This window comes from Zonotrichia albicollis, chromosome 4, assembly GCF_047830755.1.
Source record: "Zonotrichia albicollis isolate bZonAlb1 chromosome 4, bZonAlb1.hap1, whole genome shotgun sequence".
Lineage (NCBI taxonomy): Eukaryota > Metazoa > Chordata > Aves > Passeriformes > Passerellidae > Zonotrichia > Zonotrichia albicollis.
This window is the reverse complement of record NC_133822.1, coordinates 35,257,182-35,272,331: the sequence shown is the minus strand read 5'-3', so window position 1 is coordinate 35,272,331 and position 15,150 is coordinate 35,257,182. Positions and strand designations below refer to the sequence as shown.

General features: G+C 39.3%; 1 protein-coding gene across 1 annotated transcript in view; it reads right to left on the bottom strand.

Moving 5' to 3' along the window:
• Positions 1-15,150, bottom strand: part of EP300 (EP300 lysine acetyltransferase) — a 59,676-nt gene that overhangs the window by 3,397 nt on the left and 41,129 nt on the right. Inside the window, exons 20-30 of the mRNA XM_005488658.3 lie at positions 13,582-13,662; positions 11,431-11,487; positions 9,927-10,004; positions 8,859-8,926; positions 8,050-8,200; positions 7,338-7,484; positions 6,803-6,916; positions 5,032-5,197; positions 4,228-4,392; positions 2,073-2,234; positions 1,333-1,614 (exon numbers count right to left, since the gene is read on the bottom strand). Of these exons, the coding sequence (XP_005488715.2) occupies positions 1,333-1,614; positions 2,073-2,234; positions 4,228-4,392; positions 5,032-5,197; positions 6,803-6,916; positions 7,338-7,484; positions 8,050-8,200; positions 8,859-8,926; positions 9,927-10,004; positions 11,431-11,487; positions 13,582-13,662 (1,471 nt within the window). The remainder of the gene's footprint in view (positions 1-1,332; positions 1,615-2,072; positions 2,235-4,227; positions 4,393-5,031; positions 5,198-6,802; positions 6,917-7,337; positions 7,485-8,049; positions 8,201-8,858; positions 8,927-9,926; positions 10,005-11,430; positions 11,488-13,581; positions 13,663-15,150) is intronic.

Here is a 15,150-nt window from a genome sequence, read left to right as displayed (position 1 = left end):
CTGAAAAGACAACAAAGGACGAGTTATCAGTGTTCCTGAAACTCCATACGATAAAGGAGTAAATGATGTCCTGCCACCTCAACAATTACTTCCAGTCTGTTCCAGGCAAATTGTTGCTCTAGGGAAAAACTCAATCTTTCATGTCATGTTGAGGTACTAGAGAAGGAATAAATCCAAATTATAGCCAGGGAAAGTGTGTGGGTGTAAGGCTGTCTGAAAGCTACACAAATACATAAACCTAGAAAAACAAGTTGGCTCTGAGCTAGTAAGTCACACATTATTCAGATAAATCCCAACAGGAAAGGAGAAGAAATAGGCAGGGACAAATAGCTGCTCATCTGCTCCTACTTCAAGAGAAGAGAGCAAGAGTGGCAGAAGAGGTACCACCTTTCAAAAAAGAACGAAAGCTGCATTTTCAGTTTGCAGATGCGAGTTAAACAACAGAGCACTGAAAGAACAAAACACATTGTGACAGCAACAGCACATGAGTTTGAGTTCAATAATTGCTCTTTAAGAAAAAGACCTAAGTTCTTAGGATTAACTAGACCATAGGAAATTTAGAATTTACTTTCTGGTATATACCAAGAAGGTAAAAGCACGTGTGTGTGCCTGTATACATACATACATACATATATATATATATATATATATATTTGTAACCAGAGGAAATGGAAGTATCGAATTATAATTAGGATTGCATCTGAGTCAGTCATTCATTTCCAGCAGGCTAGAAAACTAAGTCAGAAGCCAGATACAATGATAATCTAGCTTCCTGTGGTCATTGAACCAAACCCCTGGACTTGATCTTTAAACACACTGGTTTTGCAAACACTTCTGAAGACACAAACGCTGTTTGCAGCATTCAGAGACATAAGAGAGTACTGAAGGAACCACAGGGGTATTGGGATCCAACTTGCAGCACAGCAAAACCTCTGTGCCAGCAAATCAACGGAGAGCCCTCTACAGAAATAGTGCTCCCCACACTTCTACTCTGGAAGGAAAATGTATGCATTGCTCTTCAGAAAAACCAGCTGATCCTACCATTCCAGCTCAAGCCATGGCTACAGCTGCCAGTTTCTTAGGCAGCAGCACCTTAAAAAAGGTACAGAAAACGCAACTCTATTTCAGCTCTCCCCAAGGCAGAAATCACACCAAGCAGCACATTAGCAGAACCACCTGTTAAGGAAAATGTTTTCCCTCCTTTCTGAACTGCCAGCAGATGAGCTGCACAGATATTTTTCCAGCAGTTAATAATGAGAAATCAGTTCAGGTAAAGAGCACTCTGGGCACAAAGAGTGGGGGCAGAAGCAGGGAAAACTTCAGCAAACATACCTCACAGACAGTGCAATGCCATCTGGTCTCCACATGATGCTTGCACTCGTTGCAGGTGTAAACAAAGCGGTCTTGGCTCTGGGTGTGCAGTTCCACCAGCATGCACATGGTTGACCACTGAGCCCTCCGCAGTGAGGAGAACTCCAGGTGCTTGTCTCTAGCAAGGGTCAGGAACGCGTCGCGCCCATCCATCAGGTCACACGGAATGAGCGGGTCAGGCTCAATGATGGGGGGCAGGGAGTTGGCAGCAGGGCCAGCAATGAGGCGGATGACAAAGAAGACCTGAAAAATAAAAAGGTTTAATATGCTAGCACTTATTAAGATGTTTTGGTCACCAAACCTCCTTACAGAGTGTACAGTTCCAGGATCAGCCAACATTTGAATGACCTGCTGCCAGGTGGGCTGCTTGTGAGGCCTAGGAAATCTCAGACCTCTGGGTGCCCTGCAGATTCACCTTCCTCTGAAGAAACAGGAAAGGAGCACTGGACTGAACAGTAAGAGTAGAACTGCTGTGGTAATCTAGACTGTTAGGAAGTTCTGCATGAGCACAGCTGCATTTATTCCCATTGCCCTTGCAGCAAAGAGCACCCAGACTTATTGGTACTGGTCTGTCTGGGTGAGCCACTCAATTCTCCAGCCAAACCTGTATAATTTACAGAGCATGACTCTGTTTGAAGTATCAAAGCTTTGTACACCTCTTTACTAAAGTAAAAAGTATTCCTCGTTCAATCAACTCTTACCTCCTTGTGCTTCTCCATAGTGGCATACAGCTTTTGGGAGAGGTCATTGGACACATTGGGCATGCCAGGCTTCTTCTTATTGCCACGACTCAAGCTGCTCTTGTTTTTACTTGTCTTCTTATTGTTCTTCTTTTTGGCATTTTTGCTGTCTCCCTTGCTCACCTAGCAATTTTAAAGACATTTTATGTCAGGTATCTAAGCAACACCATGTCACAATTTTATTATTTTTATTTATTCTATAACTGCAGGACAAACCACACTTCACAATCATTTACTCTGAAAAGACATACTAGTGTTCCCAGAAACATTAAATTAACTCTATTAGAATTACTCCAAAAGATATCAAGATCAGCAATACATACTCCAAAAATATTAAAGCATAGATGCTCAGGATGTACAAGCAAAACAATATATAATGAAGCTTGTTTGTCCATTACAGCTACACACTCTTGGACAATCACCAAGGGGTTCAGCAGATGAATTCTCAATGCAATTCAAAAGTAAAAGTAACTGCAAAGTACAACTGATATCGCACCAAACAAAGCTAAGGAAGACTTAAACCACTTAGATTTAGTTTGCTACAGCTCTGACAGATTTGTTTTTAACAGACTGCATTAAACTGATTTTGTATGAAGCTGTTGTTCTGAGTCCAAAATGCATTAGTAGTGCAACTTCTGGCATGCACCTGTCATACCCTGCAACACTCAAACAAAACAGGTCAGCTTCATTTCAACTATATTCTGTTAGCAATGAACAGTTTATTGCTCACTGGGATGCTCAGAGAGCCCCTCAAAATCCCACAGCATAAGATAATCAAGGATCAAAGTAATTGTTAAACAAACAAGCATTTTTCCTAAGCGTGAAATAACTTTGTCAGAATGGAAATTCCCAGTGAACATGGATGACTATCATATCACTTGACAGTACAGTTTATTATTGCCCCTTCTTCAAGTATGAAACATAGGATCAATAGAAAGTTACAAATATTTGTAATAATAATAACAATAATAAAGTTAAATAGTAATGTACTGCAAGTTGGCCCTGTGTCAGGATTTTGGGGCCAAACGGCTGCGAAGTCTCAACTAAATATTGACCAACCTCACACAGAGAGCTAAATGATCCTTTACAAGTGGTTTCTGGGTATATTAGAGAGATGAGGACTCGAAGCTATACCTTGTGCAAAGCAAACAATACCTTCCTAAGAAAGATGTTACTTAATGCAAATTTGATATCACGTTGTCTAACTTCCTGCGCTTTGATTAATCAAAGTCCTTGAAAGATGGTATTGCAAAGAGCAGCAGAGCAGAATCAGTATTTTTAACTGTAACATTAAACCTAATTTTTTTTGATCCAAAGATCTTCCAGAAAAAAAATTCTAACACCCCCAAAATCTAGTCTCAGATAAGGTGATGAAGCAGCAGTGTTTAAAGAGTTAACTAACAACAAGTTCAGAGCATCCAAGGATAGGCAGATGCATAAATTCTACATCTGTTCACTTTCAAACTTACTGTTGAATTAAGAGGCATCTCCTGTTTTTGAGATATTTTTTGTTAAACTTGATAACACAGTTGTACATTCTCAAAAAAAATGCACAAGACCCAGCAAGAAATTCCTCTAGTTTAAAGTAGCCCAACAACAGTTCAGCAGTAATTTGTGCTTCAGATCCTCAATGCTTTAAAGCTTCAAAACAAAACTATTGAGAGTCAAGTACTAACTCACAGCATGCCATTACTTTGTCAGAATATTCTGCTAAGATTGGTCTTATATAATCTAAGTTAGGAAGAAAAGAGTGAGCCACTATTTAAAAGCTAATGCTTAAGGAAAAAACTTCCAAACCAGACTGAGGGTGGCAACGTGATCATTGGTAACAACTGGATTTCAGCAACAAGATTTTCAACTAGCAGCTGTTTCAGCAGAATTGCCTTTGGTAATTAGACAGTTTATAGCCCTATGAACACCCACTGTTCATCCAGATGTACCTTAGTGGTATTTTACCAGTTCTAGTTTATAAACTATAAAACTGAAATTTATTTTAGAGTGAAAAGTGAAAACCCCAGTTAAGTGAAGTGCCTTGTGCCCCTCTTTTTTTTTTATAATTAGCCTTATCTCATCAGAACTTGTTACATTAGATCATGAAAAGCAGAGGCGTCCTTACATCTGTGCTTTCATTACTAGTGTTTTCTTCTCTCTTCCGTTCTTCTTCCTCTTGCTCTAGTTCCTTAATGCTCTCCTCCAGAACATTGGGCCAGAAGTCCCCCTCAAAGTAAGGGAGCTCCTTTGCACTGGTTAGACGGTCTTCTGTTGCCTGCTTAAATATATCCTAAAAGAGAGCAAGCCCAGTTTTGGTTATCACTATTACAAGTCACGTAAGGAAAGGCAACATTCTCAATGAGTGACAATAAAAGGCATCAGCAGACTAAACAAATGAAAGCTTAATATCAGAATTCATTTTATGAAAACACATTCTAAGTGCAAATTTAACATTGTATCTGTTACAGTTTGTCAAATACATTTCAAATATTCCCACTCAGAAGAAAAATTGCTGTGTGCTAGACTTCAATATGCATTCTTACCAACCGGGACAATGTTATCACCATAATCTCAACATTCATTTAAATCCTTACAATTCCAAAGATTTTATAAACTTCTAACTGCATCAGCAACCTAACCCTGCAATTTGATGTAACACAAGAAGGTTTAAGACTCCATATATGTTTTTTTGCTCTTTTACAGTATTCCTCAAGAATTTAGCTTGTTCTAAGGAACCATTTCAAATCGTTTGCTAGAACGATTTCAGAAGTTACATGTTTTGAAGAGGGTATGTTTTAACTCTAAACTTCTGGTGCTCAATTCACTTAAAACTAATGCACTAAACACCAAGAATCAGGCACAATGCATAAGGCAAGGAAGAAATGAAGACAAGATTGAGCAATCTCCCCCAAGCACACACTTCACACACCTTGTAATCATGGACGATGCGCTCCGACACAGACTTGTCCAGCATCTTTTTGTACCACTCTTGCAGTCGCTTGGGTTTGGGTATCTTTTGGTCAGGAGGATGGCAGTGGAAGATGTAATCATCTCCTTCGCTGGGCGGGCACGCCCAGATGTGGCCAGTAGTATACCTGCCGTGGCGACACAAACCGGGACGTGAGGGCGCTGACAACGATCCCGCGCGCTCTCCTCTCCGACACCAGGTGGCGCCGCCACCGAGGCTGGCAGCGGTTCCGGACCTAACATTTCCATCTTTTCACTCATTTCCTAAGATCCAGCGCTATATATGGAGCACTTACATGTAAGGGGTGCACATTATACAGCCTACATCAAAACAAAGCCTGACACAAACCTGCAACTACTATCTCCCAATTAACTAATGGGAGAAAGATTGAGTCTAGGTATTTCAAGAGTGAAATCTTGAGACAGAGCAGCAATATTTTATCTAGCAACATTTTAAAAGCAATTTACTTAAAGACAGAATTCACTTTTCTACTGTAAATACTCTGGTTTTTGAGAATCAGTTTGAAAAAGTTTTAGAATTATATCTGGGAATGAACAGACACTGCCAACCTGTGGTATTGGGTGCACGATCTAGAGTACTATTAAGATAGATGACAGCAAATCAGTAGCAGCTGCAGCAAATATAACACCTAAGATCACTTCTTTATCTTCAGTTCTCCATAAGTTTTTGAAGAGAACTCTAATAGGAGGAATAATCAGTTAGAGAAAAATAACCATCATTGCCCTGTTGAGAAACAGCTCTGCAGAACCCTCCCCAAGCCCTGGGAGCTGCAGCCAGTTGTCATTCCTTCTGCCTGAGAATGGAGAGATGATACTGCTAGACCAAGATTATTCTCCCAAAATGAGAACCTGATGTTACCCATTAGCACAGAAAATAGCATTAAGTAAAGCAGAGGGTTGAGCTCTATGTACAGACTCATAGATTAGAAAATGGACAATTAAAAAAGCAGAAAGAAGCCTAATGTATGCTTTTGACGTAATAAAAAACACACCGCCTCACTGAGGTACTGAAGATAGTACTGCTCACCTCCACTTCAACTCCCCCAACTTATCATCAACTGCTTTAAATGTAGTCCCTTAATTTCTCCACAAGTAACTCCACCAGCCTACACTAGGTACCTTGACAATAGTGATGGTTACTTCACTGGCCTTTCTACTTCAGTTATCATGGTAATTTAATTTCCACTTTTCTTATTACTGCAGTTGTTCTGTGTTCTTTTGTGCTGTCCAAGTATATTTTCCTCTTTCTTTCCTAACTCTTCCGTTTCTCACATTTCAGCTACTCAAGATTTCTTAGTGGCCATCTACAACTGTTAGAGTTAACCAGTACAGACTAAACCCACAACTTTCTCCTTATACACAAGGGTAAGGACTTACTTGCTAGCCCAAAGGAATGACCTAATTAAAGGCATCGCACAATGACAACAACATTTTATAGACTGGAGAAGGGGCTCACTGTTTCTACTCAGACTTAAGAAAGTCTTACATAAATTTGGAAACATCAAAATAGCTGAAGCAGAGGCCTCCCCTGAAAAGCCTGCAATCCCTTCTTCTCTTCTCCTTTTCAACTGTATACAGTTGTTGTCAAGTTATTCTATTACAGGTTGATACTTGGGCACCATATTATTTACTATAGGATGTAGTAACTTAATTTGCAGCAAGAACTACTCAGCACAAATGCTGTACAGAAGGAAATGTTATAAGATACTTACCCTAGTTTCTTAACATATTCTAGATATCCAATCAGTATTTCATGATAGACAGCAGTCCTCAAGCATTTAGGGCGGAAGAAATGAACACTGTCAAGGTAGGATATGTACACTCGCCTAAAAAATAAACCAAAAAAAAAAAAACCAGGAGAAAGAGGAGAGATTTTGAAGTAATTCTACAAGTTTATTAATGCTATTTTATACATCTGAAGCATCCATTACAACAGCAATCTGCAAAGCCTCTGATCCTAATTTACCTCCAGAAACTTGGCCTTCTTTGATATCTTAGCCTCATCTCCCTAAAACTATTCAACCCCTTCCTTGCAAACACAGATCAGTGATTCTTAAGGTAACTCTGTCTTCCAGCCAGCATCCCCAGTAAGAAATAACTCTAAGATTACAAACTTTGTTTCTAGAACCTAACAGCACTCACATAAGGGTCTCACACAAGCATCAGAGAAGCTCTAAGCAGAACTACAGGAGGCTCATCCAAAGGAGAGAGCACCAAGGCAAAACAGACTTTTGTGGGGTTCCTCACCTTTGATTGGGTGGAGGGCAGTCTGAGCCATACTCCTGCACGTGCATCCCAAAGAAGCACAAGTCTACACCATCGATCTCCTCAAAGGCAAAAAGCGCTTTTGTTCGGTACGGGAAGGACTCTGCCATCTCGCCACTGTCTACAAACCTGCAGAGCAGAGGGTACAGTGGAACACCAAATATATTCACTCATCAGAGACTGCATGTTACTAGGTGAAGGCAACAAAGATCAGGGCTACTCTAAGTGTAATTGTAGTGCAATTTGAAAGTTTAATGCTTACAGACTAATCAAATATGAGGCACCCACTTTTTACTGTGAAAAAGACATCACAAAAATGATTATGCAGCTGGAACACCTGTTTGTCACTACTTGGCTGGTGATGAGGTTTTGAATACAACAGTCTTTTTTGACTGGATATTAGAAAAAAATTCTCCATGAAAAAATTTCTTCATGAAATTCTTCAATATCAAGTATTGAAAAAGGCTGCCCAGGGAAGTGTTTGAGTCACCATCCCTGGAAATATTTAGAAGATGTGTAAACGTAGCACTTGGAGACATGGTTTAGCAGTGGCCGTGGCAGTGCTAGGGTAACAGCTGGACTCAAGCTTAGAACTACTTTGCAACCTAAATGATTTTATTTAATCAAGTGTATCATGTAAGCACAAACAGCTCCCACTTCCACAAAAAGAAAGCAAAATTAGAAATGAACATACCTTGCTTTCATTCCTGGTTTTACTTCGACAGTTTTGTCAGATGCATGTACCACCCTAACTGTGACCTCTCCTGCCTCAGGGTGATTCTGTCGTCTTAGGAAATCATTGACTCTGTTCTCCAGGAAGGTACCGAGTCTTGTAGCTGGTAATCCTGCAGGAGGAAAATCCAGCTCTAAACATATACAGAACTGAACTGATCATATGTGATTTCTCTACTCAGAAGTTAGATGAAAAATGACTTTTAACACATGCAGTATGCTAACATAAATTAAAGCTTTATCTTTAAACCCTACCACTTCTAGATGGGGTGAGCTGCTTTTTCCCTGCAGGCACATTTATGGCTTATACATTATTTAAATGGATAAAGACTCTCTATTTCAACCCAATTTCTATCTTGTCTTAAAAGTCAATCACAATTAAGATTTCTCCTGAACAGATGTTATTAATTACTTAAATTGGATTACAAAACACTGCTTTCAGAGACATCTTCACAAGCAGAACTTGCATTTGGAAGTATATTCTGTGTATAAAGCCACACTAGCCAAGTTAGTATCTCCACTTACCAAAAGAATATATTTCAATAATGGAAGTGCTCTAAAAGAGTTTGTTAGCTCTCTAAAACAGAATGTTAACTAACACTACCACCTGTGAACACAAACACTCTGAACACTACAGAACTGATGGTCAAAACTGACCAAAAGTATCCTCCTTGAGATCTTAAACTTCAATAAAACACAAGCATGAAAGCCACCTCTTCCCCATTCTTAACGTATTATTTAAATTTTTTGGTGCAAGTGTCAGAATCTTACTTTTAGCAGAGAATTTGTTCTCTTTCCTGGTTCGTCCTGTTTTCTTTAGGCAGCCATCACAGACGAAGCTGAAGCAAAAAAAAAAAAAGAGAAAGTGAAGTCACCCCAAGTCAGACCAAGTTTTCTAGCATTCTACCATTAGAAGCAAAACCTTTCACCACATCTTATCTGATCTGGAAAATACCTTAACTGAAATTTGAAATAAAAGCACAAAGAACAGCCCTACAGTTTCAGAGCTGCAGAGGAGGATCTGAGCTCCAGGTGCTGCACACTCTATCAGTTGCTCACATCACCACTGGAAAGCCCAGGGAAGTCTCCACTGGCAGGTCTGACAATACCAGCTCAAAGTATTCTTGGTGCAAATAGGCTCAAACTGCTGTCTCTGATGATAAGACACTGCAGCACAAAGCATAAGGCTGATTTTTTTTCTAAATGCCCAAACACACTATAGACTGAAATGATTCTATGATTCTTCTTCACTTACAGGACATCACCCTCTTCTGCAGCAATGTGGATGGGACAACAGAATGCTAAACTGACACTCTTTGGACAAGAAATTGGACTTGTAAGCTGTTATATAATTCATCATGATTTTTAAAGTTTTTAAATCAATCAGAAGAAAATACATGTTGATCAAGAACTGTGGAGCATTTAAAGAAAACTATATTTTTTAAATTTAGATTTAATCTGATCACTGAGGTTAAAAAACTTGATTCACCTGTTAAATCCTTGTTACAAAATTTTTTGAAGATGAAGCACTATGATTTGTAAAGATCAATCTGAAACTGTTACCAGAACTAAAAACCATCTTTTCATGAAGGGCTAGCATTTGTAAACATAAAAGGCTGAAATGCTCTTTCCACACAAAGAATAGAAAACTTGACATACAACACTGTAAGATATATACTGTTTAAATTTGATATTACCCTATAGATTGTATAAAATTTTCAGGGAATGTAATTTCTTCCATTAAACAGACTTTAAAATATAACCAATATAAGGAAGTTTATACATGAGCTCTACCAAATAGTAAATATACTATGGACTTAATACGGAGAAATTCCTCACCCAGAAGGCCAGATTATCTCATTATGAAGAACACAGATCTGGTGCATTTTTCGTCCACACTCTATACATTCAACAAATCTGTACAAGGCAAAAAAGGCAAAGGGAAGCAAAGGTTAGTAGTATCATTGCTTGCTTGGGTATTTGTAGTACTTTATCAGAGCACTTCTCGCATTTAGGCTTTTGAGTCTATTTAACACCGAGGGAACATCTGTGCTGAGAACAGCCTTCAGAACAAATGAAGAACCTGCCAGCTCAAGTCAGGCAGACTATGCAGGGACACTTTATTACCATGTGCTTGTCTTACCACCATCCACTTTTTTTTTTCAAGTGAAGCCCTTTTAAGGATAAGATCTGTAAACTGCTTGTTGCTATAGAGAGTAGAGGAAAATGGATTCAGTCAGAAAGGAAGAGCCAGGTGAAATACTTGGCTGTTAGTTGCCCCACTATGCTTGAACCCTGGGGTATATTGCAAATACACTGCAGAAAGGTGAGAAGAAAGAACCAGAAGCAAAGACCAAAGTCACTTTCAGAAAATTAGCAGAGATTTAAGGACAACTGAGATAGGTCACCTGGTTTAGTTCCCACATGTTGATGAACATAATTATCCAAAATATCTAAGGTTCCTTCAGGTATTGGGACAATCTGACTCCTTTGAACATGCCTGTCTAGAAGTTTGAGACTTGGAATGAATGAATGGCTGTAACCTATGCAGAGCATGTGGTATCACACTGTAAGTTAGGCTTATATTCTATCTTCACTTTAACAAAGGGAAAGAAAAGTTATGAATCAAGCTACTATTCTCTCCTTCCCACAGCCCTCATAAAACAGAAGAACTGGCTGACCCTTGTGCCTTTAGAAGGATGGTGTGGGAACAATAAATATCCTTTTTCCTCATTTATTTGAGAACTGAGATAATGTTTGCAAAACAGCAGCACAGGTGTATGATGCAGAACCATGTACAGCAGCTTCGAAAACTGCTCAGGAATATCAAGAAAAGCAGCTGAGTCACCATCATCTTCATGTTACTGAATGACTACAGTTCTGCTTTCAGAGCAGTACAGACTAACTGGCTGATTCAAAATATAGCAACTTTTCCTTCTACTACAGCTGCCTGTAAAATGCAGCAACTACAAACACCAACAGCACTAAGAGCTGCTGCCAAATGACTCAAATCAGTTCTGAGACTTGCCCATTCACCACAACCAAGTTTCGAAGCAGAGCTATCTGCATTCATCCTTCTGTTGCATCTACGTGCAAGACAACAAAATGGAGTCATTTCAGCCCATATATCCAGGGTTGGTGTTTCTCAAGCACAGCCATAGTGATTTGTGTTCTCAGCACTGAATGCCAGATCTGCTGATTACTGAGCAGCCCCTACCAACTAACAGAGCTACATGGAATTGAAAACATTCAAAGACAAAGCTGATGGTGAATGAATAACATCTATCTTACAAAGTAATTATAATAAAATGAAGATCATTCAAAGAGTGACAGCAATACTTACAGCTCAGGATCCAGTGTATCATTTTTCCTTTTTGAAAACTGTTCTTTGTTTATTGTGCTATGGAGAAACAGGCAATAAAACTCAGTTTTAACACAAGACAACCAACATTCATGCAATACCCACACCTATCCAGAAATCAAGACAAAACTTACAAGCACAGTTTTTATACACTCACTGGCACTACAAGGAAAGTAATTACATTTTACACATTGACAGACAACTGAAGTGTATGCCACTCCACTTTGCCTGTGGAAAACATTATTGTTCTCTTGTAGAGAGCAACATTGTTCCTTTATTCAGTTTTACTACAGGAAAAATATTAAAGCTTGCTGACAATTCAACTTTTGGATAGGTCTGATCAGTGTTTAATGGTGAAAAGACTACTTGATATGCCTCTCATATTCTGTAGGCAGAATTCCAATTATCTTTGATTACTGAGAAAGGTAGGTTATCTTTTTTCAGATTCCCCTAGTCCTCCTCTTACATCAGTTTCAAAGGATAAATTTTAGCTTCCAAACCCTGCAACCCCAGCCCAGCCACTACAATACATTATTTTTACCCCTCTACATCAGTTTCAAGGCCTAAAATTTCAACTTTTTGACAGAAGTTTTAAATGACCTGGTTCAGAACATACAATACTCAAATCTGTGAGAATTTACCCCAAAGAGAGTTCTGCATAACATGAGATGATCAGTATGTCCCTCCCTGAGAAGCACTGACACAGACTCACTCCAACTTGCATGAGATTAATTAACCTTCCTATCTCCTCTTATTTCAGTATTTATTCTAAATTGTGCCACCTGCAGAATAAATACTTGAAGCTCCTTATAAAATAAATTATGAAGTTAAATATCTCAATTACCTCAAATTATTCTTATAATATGGTGATGGAACTTAAAAAGGACCCACCATGCATATTCCTATGATGTACTCTATGACCCTATATTGAATAAGTTTTGGATCTTTGCTTCTACTAGAATAGCAATCCATCTATCCACAGGGACATGAAATGACCAGCACACAATTTTTCTCCCTTTTTCCTCCTAGAAAGGTAGGTCACAGAATTCTAAGATGGTTTGGGCTGGCAGGGACCTTAAAAGATCATCACTTCTTGCCCCCTTCCACTAGACCAACGAGCTCAGAGCTCCACCCAATCTGTCCTTTAACACTTCCAGTGATGGGGCATCCAGAACTTCTTTGCGCCATCTGTTCCAGTGCCTCACCACCCTCACAGTGAAGAGCTTCCTCCTTGTATCTAAGCTCCATCTAGCCTCTTTCAGTAAATTCAGTACATCATCCCAAGCCCCAACAGATATTTCCAGTACTGTTCTCTATGCACCCATTAGTGCATCCAGGATTGGTTCCAAATGAAAGTTAACTCCTTTTGTCCAATTACCAACTTCAACAACTCTCCCTCTGACTTCAGACTTTTCCTGAATTCCTCATGTTGTTCTACCTGCAGGGTTGTTGCACTGCCTTCCTCCAAAGGGATTTCTTGAATAACTCAAAGAGTAACTGCTTGGCACTCATTTGTCCCTCAAGGACTTACTTAGCCTCAAAAAATTTTGTTTCAAGATCTTCTTGAGGTATGAGAAGGGTACAGCAAAATGAGAGACTGCGACAATAGTTTGCCACCAACACGATAAAATCCATGCACAGCCTTTTATTATGTCCTTAACTATTGCACAGCCTTTGTCACAGGCAGATGGCATTTCTGTAGTGAAATATTTGTATGGCAAAAGGAGGTTGTCTGCTTCTGGTTTGGATGAAAAACAACCTGATGTTGAATACAAGTTTAATGGCATAGCTAGGGTATAAAGAAAATGGTATGTCTGATATTTCAAGCTATGTCTGTCACACACTTGCCTGCAGGCATGGTTATTTTTCTGCAGTAGAATACTTCCACTTTTTTTCAGGGAAAAAGCCATTTTCTTCTTTCCCTTCTATTGGCACAGTTGCAATTTTAAGCACTAAGTGGTTCTTTTTCACCAGTTAGGTCAGTGCAGGTTTGAAAGACAAGCACATGAAGGATGCATCATCCACCTTGTACCAGACTAAAAACCTAGAGCTGAACCCCCCTTCCCTAGAGAAGGCACTGCAGGCCCTGACAGAGCTCAGGAAAGCACGGCCAAGCAAACACAAAGCACTCACGTTTGAGGTTGTGATGGGTCATCTCCCAGAGAAACGCTCTCCCCTTGGATTTCGTTGAAGCACTTCTCACAGAAATGATACCTGTCAGCAAGAAGGCCATATTTGGGTGAACTGCTCCGTCCACACAACACAGCCCAAGTCAAGCAACGGAGCCACCAATCACAGCAGGCCAAGGAAGGGACAGGAGCAGAGAGCAGGTCATCAACGGCGACAAGGATATTCAATGGTGCGGATTTATGGGCCCCACATTGGGTTTGGTTGGTTTGGTTTTTTGGTTTGGATTTTTTTTTTGCGCAATCAAAGCCAAGTGCAGACAATGACAAGCATGAAGAAGAAATAAAAAAAAAAACAACACACACAAACAAAGAAATGGGGGTTTGCAGGACAAAAACAAAAACATAGAAGCAAGACAAGACAACACAAAGCAGAAAGCCAAGGCAAAGCACAGATTAGCATTAAATCTCTCAAATGGGTTCACAAGCAGCAAACGATAAAAACAAATTAAACAAGAGTATTCCATTTTAGCATACCCATACCCTCTTCATTTTAATAATCCATGCCACGTACAGCAAAGAATTAAAATGAGACAGGGGAAAGAGCAGAAGGAAGGAGGAACTGCTACTCTGACTTGTACATCAGCACAGCAGTTCTGTTGGGAGGAGGATCTGCAGGAGATCAATGGAAGAGAGGTAGTCTTCCACCTTAAATGTATAAATGCTACAAGGTCACAGAATTCTCTCCCAGTTGAAGGGAAAAGCTAAATACCAGAAACTTTAAGAACAATAAAATCTGTCCTTAAAATTCTTACAGACTAATAGAACTGTCAAACTCCATGTTAACTAACATTAACTAGACACAAAATGCTCTTCATGGATATGACTCTGCCATAGCCCAGTCTGCACACAGAACAATCACTACAGCAAGATTACAGAGAAAGATTTCATTTGTACTTCAATAAACTAGAGATTAATTCAAGATTCTACCCTAGCCTTCAAATATGTTCTAAAGCTGTGGCTTCTCCATTATAAGGCATGCTACTGAGTGCACAAGACAGCTAAAAATAGAAATAAAAAAATTCAAACAAGTTCATTATAAAGCCACACTAATCTTTGTTATTAGCAACTGTTAGGCTAAAAAAGACAAATCTCAACCTCCTTCCCAGTTTTCATCAAATAATGATGAATTTATTTAATGCAGGTAATGCAGAGAACAGTACTTCTGGAATTAAACATTGCAATCTACAATATATGCATCTGTATATATGATGCAATCTACAAGTCACATGTAGGCACCTGTTGTTACAACGCAAACATGTCAAATGTCAGATTTCTGAGCAATAGTATTTTGGTTCATCTAGTACTTGCCTATGGACAAACACAAGGAGGAGATACTGACATGACATGACAAGCTCTACACTACATGCACATCCAAAACTACAACAGCTATTGCGGGGTATTATAGGACTAAAGAAGTAGGAGAAGCTCAAAAACCACCATTTGCTGCTATAAACCTTTATGAAGTTTTAAGAGGTTACGATGTAACTTGTACAATCTTTGATTGCTTTCATCT